General features: G+C 45.1%; 2 protein-coding genes across 2 annotated transcripts in view; both read right to left on the bottom strand.

Annotated features, from left to right (window-relative positions):
- The window catches only part of LOC108791440 (zona pellucida sperm-binding protein 3-like), a 15,261-nt gene extending 12,736 nt beyond the window's left edge, over positions 1-2,525 (bottom strand). The window contains exon 1 of the mRNA XM_018561929.1: positions 2,289-2,525. Within this exon, the coding sequence (XP_018417431.1) occupies positions 2,289-2,525 (237 nt within the window). The remainder of the gene's footprint in view (positions 1-2,288) is intronic.
- Positions 2,526-7,909: 5,384 nt separating this feature from the next.
- The window catches only part of LOC108791439 (zona pellucida sperm-binding protein 3-like), an 8,704-nt gene continuing 5,619 nt past the window's right edge, over positions 7,910-10,994 (bottom strand). The window contains exons 3-8 of the mRNA XM_018561928.1: positions 10,051-10,154; positions 9,800-9,977; positions 9,588-9,708; positions 9,421-9,512; positions 8,537-8,676; positions 7,910-8,139 (exon numbers count right to left, since the gene is read on the bottom strand). Coding sequence (XP_018417430.1) covers positions 7,910-8,139; positions 8,537-8,676; positions 9,421-9,512; positions 9,588-9,708; positions 9,800-9,977; positions 10,051-10,154 — 865 coding nt within the window. The remainder of the gene's footprint in view (positions 8,140-8,536; positions 8,677-9,420; positions 9,513-9,587; positions 9,709-9,799; positions 9,978-10,050; positions 10,155-10,994) is intronic.

Below are 10,994 nucleotides of genomic sequence, written 5' to 3'. Positions count from 1 at the left end.
CCCCCCCTCAGCAGGCCACGGTAAAATTATTAAACGTTGACCGGTCCACGGCGATAAAAAGGTTGGGGAGCCCTGGTGTAGACCACCCAATCTTGAGACATCTGTGCACAGAAAAGTAGAATGTTACATTGATTTGGCAGCTCTACACATGACAGACATGCGACACAGCCAATGTGAACCCATTTCCAAAGACTTCCAGTTTCCGAGCACAGATACCCGCCATCATTACACATCACAGCCCTCTCCTGGAGTGTCCAGTTACTCCATCCCTCCCTACCAGTGGCAGAATTACCAGGGTCGCAGAGATCGCGGCCGGGCCCTGGAGTTCCGTCACTTGAGGGGGCCCAGGACAGGAGGAAGGGGCCCTGGTAATCGCTGACTGCAAGGATATTTATTATCCCGCTAACTGCTAATGTCAGTCCAGGGACCTCTTCATCCTGTCCTGGGCCCTACATGCTTCACGCTGCTCCCCTCACCTTGTTCAGGGCGCAGCGTGAAGTATGATCCTGCCGGCGCAGCAACCAATGAGTGGGAGCGGTGTTATCCCCGCCCCCTCATCACACAGAACTGCTGCCCAGTGCCGAATAGAGAGCCTCTGCTCCTTACATAACATTATTTTATGTGGCTGCTGGGGAAAGAGCAAAGGAATACTATAGGATTGTATTTTAAGTGATAGCTGCAAGTCAGCAGGGGCAGCTGACATATCCAAGATGGCAGCATTAAGGGCTATTGGATGTCTAAGCAAGAGAAGCTCCTACAGGTAAACATGCCAAAGAGGTTAAGTGCACATAGATCTTATGCTGAAGAGTCAAGCAACAGGGTCTCATTAAGACAGCACCAATGGTTGAAGATGATAAAACCCCACACGTCTAAAAGCCACGATTCCCAATTTAGGCACCAAACTAAAATCTAGCAAAAAATATTTCCCTGAAATGCTACCTGTCCTGCTCCCCACACTGTTAACTACTTTAGCAGTGCTCACAGGACCCTCTTCATCCAACACTCTGGTGGTTGCCATGTTAAAAAGACCTTCTGCTTTCTTGACCCAGCCAACCTGGATTGCTAATCTTTGCTCTCCAAGAGCTATGGTGCCCAAAGATCAGAGTGCAGGTAAACACCACTGCCAGTTAGGACTGATGCCATGGATCAGGGCTGCTCAATACAACAGCAATTTTGTTCTGCAGTTTGGAGCATTCCTGTAACAGGAGCCATTATTAGCCACAGCTGGCTGCCTAGATCTACATTACAAGATCTCAGTTCTTCATCTAAATACATAACCAACAAGAGGATCACCACCTGATATAGAAAGCCTGTGCGTGGGACAGACACCATGATAGTGAATGCCGAGGGACTGCAGTGACCTGAGCAGAAGACAGAACCAGAGTCAGTAACCCAGAACCTGCATGGTTTAACACATTTGAAAATACTAGCCCCTTTAGATCAGGTGAAGCGGTCACATTATAAATTAATGGTTGAGATTTACCTTGTACTGGGTACAGAGCAATGCAGAATGCACCAGCTATAGAGAACTACAAATCTCAGCACTACATTGTAAAGCATTGCAGAATAATATGACGCTACATACTATGTTGCTCCAGGTTTGCAGTCTGACGTCTCCAGGGTCTCAGGAGAGCCGTGCGGCCTTTGGGGTGGGGAATTGCAGTTGTTGATCTGGCCCTAGGTCCATTAAGAAGCCTAGTTGCCTGGCAGGGTCATCAACTCCAGAAATTGATGACCAAAACAAGCACGCAGCAAGGGAATACAATATACCTGCTTGCTTAAAAGGGAGTCAGCACTCCTATTAAGATCTGTGGAACTGGAGCTAGGGGAGTGCTTTAAGAAAGTTGCTTGAAGCTTACAGTTTGCAAGGCTCTTAAAAGCTTAGGCCTGTGTGCCATGCTTCAAAGCAATTGTATTGTGGTTTTAGACCTGTTGCCTCATGGTCAGAGAAGTATAAACATATTCCCCATTTGTAGCCCCCTGATATAGATATATATGTTTATTTCAGAGAACCAGGGCATAATTCAGGAACAAGGCAGTGGGCAATCATTGAGCATCAGGTCTGGGCTAATCTCAGTGAACATGACATATAGTCTATAAACCCTACAAAGTGAAATAACCCATACGGAGCAGATTTCAGTTTAATCACCCACAAAAACAGGCAGCAAAGATACTTTGTTGCTCTAATCTATATAGGAGAATAAAAACAAGTTAAAATCTAGTTGTTGCTATAGTTATCACTGAAGTTACTGGAACACATACAATACAGAACTTTAAAGAAAGCATATGAAGTGCAAAGTTACCTGCACAGTGTTGCCACAGTCCTGGAGGCCAGTCTGGAAGATAACCATGTCGTCAGTACTTTCGGTGCTTGGCTTGCATTGTTGGGCTCCCAGGCTCAGATCATAAGGTTTTACTAGCTTTCCATTCCCATACAAATCCCTCTGGACACTGACCTCCATGGTGTCCTCTCCACACAGGATGCTGACAGGGGAACTTGCAGTCTGTGGCTGCTGTCGGAGCATCCCACCTGGACGTCCAGCAGATGAACCCCACCCAGCCCTGGAAGCCCCAAACCCAAGCACAGGCTCATTACTACCTCGATAAAGCTCTCTGGAACCCCATCTAGAAGGAACCTGGGCAGGCACAGCCTGCTGGTAGTTCCTCCACCAATCTGACTGGCGACTATGTCTAGCTAGGACGCCATCTCCAGCACAGCCAAACCCTTGCCCATAAACCAGTGCAAGCAGCAACTACCGCAGCTCCTAACCCTTAAGCCCATCCTGTCTGTAAGAGGAACAGCATAATGAGTGAGTTAGAGAGAGTTACCATTTATACCCCTCCCAGCAGCCACTAATATCCTCACCTGGGGTAGATCATTACCACACCCAGATTGCTGGCTCATTCAGTATTAGGGGGTTAAGCTAGACATACACCTATAGATTAGACGATTTTCTATGGTCAGATGTAAAAAGTGCAACAGATTAGCAAGATACTGAAGCTTGGCCAACTGGGAGATTCCTCCATTCACACAGTTTAGGGTAGATGGAGGAATCTGTTACACTTTTTGGTTTAATTTCCGTGTTCGTCTGAGTCCCCCCCAAGCCTATGCAACATTGCACGACCCATGGGCCACATGTGGCATGCTACAAGATATTATCTGGCCCACCGTGACCCCTTGCTGGCTGGCAGTGTATGCAGGGGTGCTCTGCTGGGCATTCCTAGATGTAAGGGAGGATTGCGCATTCTTGTAATTTTTATTAATTCATTAATAAAACTGATACTTTTATCCCCATGACTAGTTTAAAAATGTATACTATGGCACTTGTACTGAAAAGTTTGAAGACCCCTGGACTAGAGCTACACAGGAGACATTTGCGTTTTGTTGTTTGTTGCATTATACACCAAAAAACTATCTGCAGATTTTCTATGGTCAGATGGAAAAAGTGCCACAGATTCCTCCATCAACGCTAAACTGTGTGGATGGAGGAATCTCCATCCACACAGTTTAGCGTTGATGGAGGGGCCGACTAGCAGTATCTTGCTAGTCGGCCCCGCTGGCTCTCAAAATATCTGAACAATACCTGCAGATTGTTCCAGTATTTACAGGACCAGTGGGGCTGTTTAGCAAGATACTGAAGCCTGGCCCAGTGGGAGATTCCTCCATACACACAGTTTAGCGTTGATGGAGGAATCTGTTGCACTTTTTCCATCTGACCATAAAATGGTCAGATCAAATATCTTGCAGCATGCCACATGGGGCCCACGGATGGTAGTTTGGAGACACTCCCACTAGTCTTCGGGCTCATTTATACTGTTTTGCGCCTGTTTCAGAGCCTTTTGCAACAATGTGTTGTATGCGTTATGGGGTGCACACCCAATGATGTCCATAAATGAACTCAACAGGAAACACCTATGTTGCAAAAAAATTGCCATGTGTCTTCTGGTCCATTGATGCGTATTTAGGGCCCATCGAAAATAAATTCAGAACATGCAATGGGCGTCATCATGCCAAATAATGAGTGCCAACTAATGTTGGGGGAACTCAGACAAACTGTAAACTTGCTTAAACTATCACACATCCTTAGTATCAACACATGCAACATGTGAATGAGTCCTTTGCATTACCATTCATTTCCATGGACCCCAGGACGCACACTGATCCAGTAACATACATGCTGTGCTCTCTGAATGAGCTATATCACTGGGAGCCACTTAGATCTTGCTTTGCTGTAATGTCTTATTTATTATTACTTAAAGTCAGTCCAGCCTAAGGTGAAGTTTTGGGTGTCCACATCCACCTTTGTGTGTTCTCAGCTCCTCCTGTTAAATTCTGGGTAATATAAAAAATAAATAAATAATTCAGCAGGGAGGTGAGAACCTCTCATAATGGGCACAGCAGGTGTACAGACCCAGGAACTCAGCTCAGGGGTGGTGGGTACCTCTCATAATGGGCATAGCAGGTCTATAGACCCAGGACCTCAGCTCAGTGATGGTGGGAACCTCTCATAATGAGCATAGCCAGTGTACAGACCCAGGAACTCAGCACAGTGAAGGTGGGCACCTCTCATAATGAGCACACCCATTGTACAGACCCGGGAACTCAGCTCAGGGATGGTGGGTAACTCTCATAATGGGCACAGCAGGTGTACAGACCCAAGAATGCAGCTCATGGATGGTGGGAACTTCTTAAAATGGGCACAGAAGGTGTACAGACCTAGGAACTCAGCTCAGAGATGGTGGAAACCCTCTATAATGGGCACAGCATGTGCTTAGTCAGAAACAATACAGGGATGGTGGAAAGTGAGCTGCAGTGTCTGGGACAGGGTAGCGTGTGAGACACAAATGGAGGATTTGGCACAGTCAGTGAAGGTAAAGGAAATTTGTTTCCTTTATGAGGCTTATGCATCGCATAGTACTGGATTTGGCACTTGTTACGATTGTCACACAGGAGTTCTTAGTTGTAGTTTAGGTGATGTGGAAGGGTACCAGGACTATATAAATAAGACAAGTATACATTATTTGTACCTAAAAATAAAATAAATCTATTTATATATATATTTACACCGATCATACATCACTAATCAACAATCATGAGTAGGTCCCCCTTTTCCTGACCCATCGAGGCATGGACTCCTCACCCTCTGAAGGTATGCTGTGGTATCTGGCACCAAGCCATCAGTACCAGATTCTTTATGTCCTGTAAGTGATGAGGTGAGAACTCCATGGATCGATTTAGTTTTCCAGCACATCCCACAGATGCTCCAGTGGATTGAGATCTGGTCAATTTGGAGGCTGCTGGGCCAGTAATGTGGCCAGTGGTACATGCTGGGAGAGGGTCTAAATGTTCAAGAGTGACCTTGGAAAGTCAGTCTCCTCCTGGGCTGCTGTGGATTGTCCGATCTTCCTAGGCCGGCTGCCTAGGGAGGATTGTAATTTGCTCAGACTGAGGCCTGGGACCAGTGGCGTAACTGGGCCCCTGGGAAGAAACTTTCCCCCCCCCCCCCCATTATATAAAAATCCACTGGAACTGTACCCCCCACCAGTGGCGTAACCAGAGCTACAGTCGCCCGGGGCAGAACTACATTTTTCACCCTCCTTCCATTTCTTAGTTATGAACATTCATCCAAGTGCCCTTCTGGGGATCTTCAGGATTTAAGCAATGCAGGATGGCACCAGCTATCGAGGACTAGAAATCCCAGGAGCTACATTATACAGCAAGGCACAATACCATTAGCTAGAGAGGACACGAATCCCTTTTAAAAATGAAACCAGCACTGTAAACAGGTGCCGGGGTTCATAGGAATGCTGCCAAGGTTCCCGCAGCTTTCCTGTGTACAGTGCTGGCCGAACTATTGCACACACCCGTTACCGGGTGTTTCACATATAGGCGATTAGCGGCTCCATTGCCCGCCGATCGCCTATATGTGCTCGTTCGCAAAAAAAATAAAATTAACATATAAAAGTAAAATAAAGTAAGTCACATAAAGAGGAAAAAACCCCCAAAATGTTTAACTCCCCCAACCCACGTTTACACGCCTATAAACGTAAATACGCATCCGGTGCCCCAGCGCGCAAAAATTACAATTGCGCTATACATGTTACATATCGCCACAGTGAGAGCAATCATTTTAGGGCCATCAATCACTGATAACACTAAACTGATGAGCGGTAACAGCTTTTAAAGCGTCGCCTATGGCCAATTTTGGGTATTAATCGTTTGACGTTTTGCGCACGCAATTTTAAGGCTTGATGTTTGGTGTCTTTTTTACCCGACGTGACCCCGGCTTTTATATTTTACCAAAAAATTAGGTAACAAATGTTTTATCATTTAATATAGGGGAAACTTTTTTTTAAATTTCGGTAATTTTTCCATAATATAGTAAAAAAATAAAAACCCCAGTTGTGATTAAATACCACCAAAAGAAAGCTCTATCTGTCCCCAAAAAAGGGTATAAAATTCATTTCAGTACGGCGTTACATGACGGAATAAATAGTCAAAGTACCGCAGCGCTGAATACTGAAAAATGGCCTGGATGGGAAGGGGGCTTAACACCGCGGATGTCAACTGGTTAAGGAGCTTCAGGGAAATATTAGGGGTCTAAACAGACCCCTGATATTTCCCTTTTAAAATAGAAAAAGAGATTGAGAACACAGAGTCCTCAATCTTTTTTTCTGTATCCCCTGTTGTCAACAGGAATTCTTTAGGAGTGTTCCCGTTCATTAATAACATAGTATGTTTACTATAACCACAATTATGAATGAAAAGGAGGGGCTATAGATCACTTCCCATTCATTCATAATTGAGGATACAGTAACCATACCATGTCCTCAATTATCTACAATCACTGATCACTAAGTATATGTACCTTGCTCTCCTCTCCGACACGCTGTCACAGTAGGCTGAGCGAGAGGTGTAGGGAGGAGAGCCCAGCCTCCTGTGACAGCGTGGGCTGTCTTCGCCCCCCACACCGCTCTGCGATAGGCAGCTGAGCAGTGTCAGAGGAGAGACACCAGCCGATCACGGGCATCTCCTCCTGCAGCGCTCGGCTGGCTGTCACTTTCTCTCCTCCCTGCTGGGACAAAAAGCAGCGCCCAGCGGGGAGGAAAGAAATCACGGCTGCGCCGACAAAAACAGCAGGGAAATGGCACTTTGTCATTTAGCCAAAAGTGCCCCCCCCCCACTTGTTATGCCACTGCCTGGGACTTAGGCTCAGTTAGTGAAGCTTGAGGAAGAAGACAACTTGGAGCAACTTCAGCATGCATAAGGAGCCAGGGAAACGGCCCTCTGCTGAAGCATGGTGATCCATTCTTTAAATGAACTGGTAGCTTTATTCCCAAGTATTCTACAGTCAGGAACTGAAGGCACAGAATGATGGATCGTCTTACAGGTCTCCTATGTGTGAAAGCTGCAAGTACTTTTTTTTTTTAATTATTATTAGAGACAACATCCAGGGTGTCCTGTGCCCTAACCCTATCTCCTTGACTTATGCAATAAAAATTCACCATGCAACAGATACAGTTTTTTCGATATCGAGTAACAATATTTTGCTGTTGGTAATCGCCGATACAGATATCAGTGCTTCTGATGGCACGGCGCCAGCTTCGCGGGCAATCACGACGACCCATTCTTTTTGGATTACCAATTAATCATGAAATATAGCATATTACACTAGGTGTTCTACAAGATATAGCAATAGCTTCAAGTTCTGTCCCCATTGAGGAGCGTAAGGTTTCCTTTTCAATAAATATTTTAGAGAAACTTCTGACACACACTTATGTACAGATCCCTCAGTAAACCCAAGACCCACCTGCATGTGTACAGATCCTTAGTAAACCCCAATGTTACAGGAAAACAGCAAGTTATGGCATCTATAAATAACAAGGTCAGGATAAATGAGAATGTTTTTTATTTTTCCACAGACCGCACATTGTGTGGTTTTTTCAGAGACTTCCCAATTGATACTGCACATACAATGACGACAAGAAGACTGAGACATCCGATGGCCACCAACACCCAGAGCTCCACAAGGTAAGACTCTTCCTTTTTCATTTGAAGTGCAACGTCGCTTTGTTTGAGCCCGATCACAAGCAGAGGTCCCAGAGAGGTCACACTTTGTCCACCTTCTATGTGGGGTTCTGTAGGAGAAAAACATTGCAGGTCAAGAGTCACAGATTTCTGTACACTTCCATGCAATTAAGAGATTAGTCAAGTCAACATTTACTTCAGTGTGTAGAAAGTTAAAACCCATTAGACCTAGTCACATCAACCAAGAGTTGAACAGAATAAGGAAGGGGGAGGTTACAACCCACTTTCAGGTTTTTAGTACACAAGCATTTTGAGATCTCCATTCCTAGTCCGATTATGTGGCAAGATACTTTCCACTGGGAGCACAAGGCAGCCATTAGGTTGTTAGCTTTGCCCTCATATTGCTACCCTTGTCCCTCAGATCTGTTCATCTGTGGAGTCTTCGTATCTAGACATCACCTACAGCTATTACTTTCAAAATGGCAGCTGTAGCTTATAAAAACTCACCATCCAAGGCTTCCCTCTTGCCAAATGCTCTCGGTCTTCCAAATATGGTCCTTCCTCCGGTCATCAGATTAGGGTTGCTGCAGGTGCCCGTTGTGCGACAACACTGGCAGATATCGCTGGGGCCCTCAACTGCAGACCAGCTAGGGAAGACATGCAATTGTCAGTATCACAGCCTAGACTAAGAACGTACATTAAATTTTTGCTAAAAGCCACACAGCTGTAAAATGGCTTGACATTTTACTTTGTCAAAGTGAAAGAATTTAGCTCATTCCTAGATGAAATAGTGCACTAGAGGTACAGTGACATGTGCCAAGAAGCACATCTGAGGCTACATCCCTTCTATTAAGACAGGTATTCAAGCATTCCAGTGTGGACTGAATGGTGTTTTATGTGCAGGAAGAACAAAACCAATTTGGCTTTAATGTTCTACCTGGTGACAGGATACCAGGTGTCAGCCCAGCTTATTGTTTTACAGGGGAGCTCTGATCACCCTGGTGGGAATATGTAGCCAACACCAAAGGTTTCCCGTTTGGGACCATGGAGCAGATGCAAGGCACCATACCCTTAATACTGAATATGCTGGTGCCAGAGGCCCTCAGGTGTGACTGGGTAGCAGGTTTCTTCCTAGACAGCCATGTAACCAGTGTACATGGTATAGGAAAAAGACCCTGGGAGACAGCAGAGGCAACCTGTGCACCATTACACTTATCAATATTTCCAGCGGCTTACACCATTAGCTTTAGGAAAAATCATGTTATTGGTTCCCAAAGTCAAGGTTTCAGACAGTTCTTGTGCAGAAGGTTACTCCATTACACAGTTAGTCTTAATGCAGTAAATTACAGTAACCAAATGGGCACAATACCACCATTTTAATACAGTCTTACCCATTTGTGGCTTTGCTATAGAAACAGGCCTTGTTCATGGAATCTGGGATCTGTGTGGCTGCAGCAGCTCTCAGGTAACAGGTTATGTAGATCTGAAGGGAAAGATTTTAATATGTTATCAGTTCTTACAAGGCATCCCATCTGTTACAACCAAATCAAATCCTCACCAGAGACGCATCATTTCCTAGGAATCGGAAGACATCTACTGTGAACCGTAGGTTGTCTGGTTTGACCCTTGGAATCACGAAGGCTGCAGAGGAGTCCTCTTGCATTCCATCTACCAGACACCTGTAGAAGATTGTCAGTTAGCAAGTGGGGTCATTAAGAGCCCCCAGGTTTTATTAGAGCCATGACCCTTTCCCTTGATATTAGAACATACCCATGGTCTGTAATGATGTCATAATTAGGAGAAGAGCTGGCATCAGGCGATATGGTGGCCACACACCGGTCAATAAACAGGATCAGGCCAATATGGTTCCGAGTGTCCACAGAGGCCTCTATGTAGAGAATATCTCCCAACTGAAAGACTGAAGAACTTCTAGGGCCACTCCAGTCCTCTGCAGGCATAACAAAAATTAGTAAATCCCAAATGACTCCCATTCCCCCTTCCATCTTCCTCATTCAACTCACCAGCCATCAAGCGCAAAGAAAAGGACAGCCTCTCTTCTGAGGATACTGTGGTGCTGAATGGAAGCCATGTTGGCTTAATGGCCTTGCTGCTCACATTACCATGTCTATACAGAGAAAAGTGACAGTAATAAGTCATGAGCTAGATTCATGGAATTTCACAGATCTATATTGCCTTGTTAAGGCAAGTACCATCTAGAAGGGAAATTGGTTTATTAGTATGGTAGCGATCATTGTTACTTGGTTGCCAGCCTGATCAGAACTGCATTTCCAATCAGTTCATTGACATGAAGGTAGCATGATTGATGCCAGCCTACACTGGCTCCATTCTTGATGCCTAACAAGTAAGGATGGGCTGAACGTTCGAGTCGAACATAGGTTCGACTCGAACATTGCATGTTCGAGTGTTCGGCGAACACCGAACATTATGGGATGTCCGCGGTCTGTTCGACCGCGGCACACCCCACAATGCACTGCGCCGTCCGAAACAGCAATTGGCTACAGTCCTGCACCTGACCGCAGGTCAGGTGCAAGACTGTGCCAATCAGGGCTCAGTACAAATATAGAGCCATGATTGGGCAGAGTCACGATGACTCTGCCCAATCATGTCTCACAGCTAAGTCCCTGCAGCACACTATATAAGGCTGCTGACACCGCGGCCCTGTGTAGTGTGTTGAAGGAGACTGATGAGAGATACAGAGATAGATATACAGAGAGATATACAGAGATAGAGAGAGAGAGAGATAGTTCTAGTTAGTAATTGCAGATTTATTGAGATTGATAGAGAGTTATATCAGAGTTCTGTATATATATCAGAGTTCTGTATATATATCAGAGTTCTGTATATATATCAGAGTTCTGTATATATATCAGAGTTCTGTATATATATCAGAGTTCTGTATATATATCAGAGTTCTGTATATATATCAGAGTTCTGTATATATATC

This window comes from Nanorana parkeri, unplaced genomic scaffold (genome assembly GCF_000935625.1).
Source record: "Nanorana parkeri isolate BGI_ZX_2015 unplaced genomic scaffold, ASM93562v1 scaffold551, whole genome shotgun sequence".
In the NCBI taxonomy this organism is placed as follows: domain Eukaryota; kingdom Metazoa; phylum Chordata; class Amphibia; order Anura; family Dicroglossidae; genus Nanorana; species Nanorana parkeri.
Note: the sequence above shows the minus strand (reverse complement) of the source record. Positions and strands in the feature narration are given on the sequence as shown.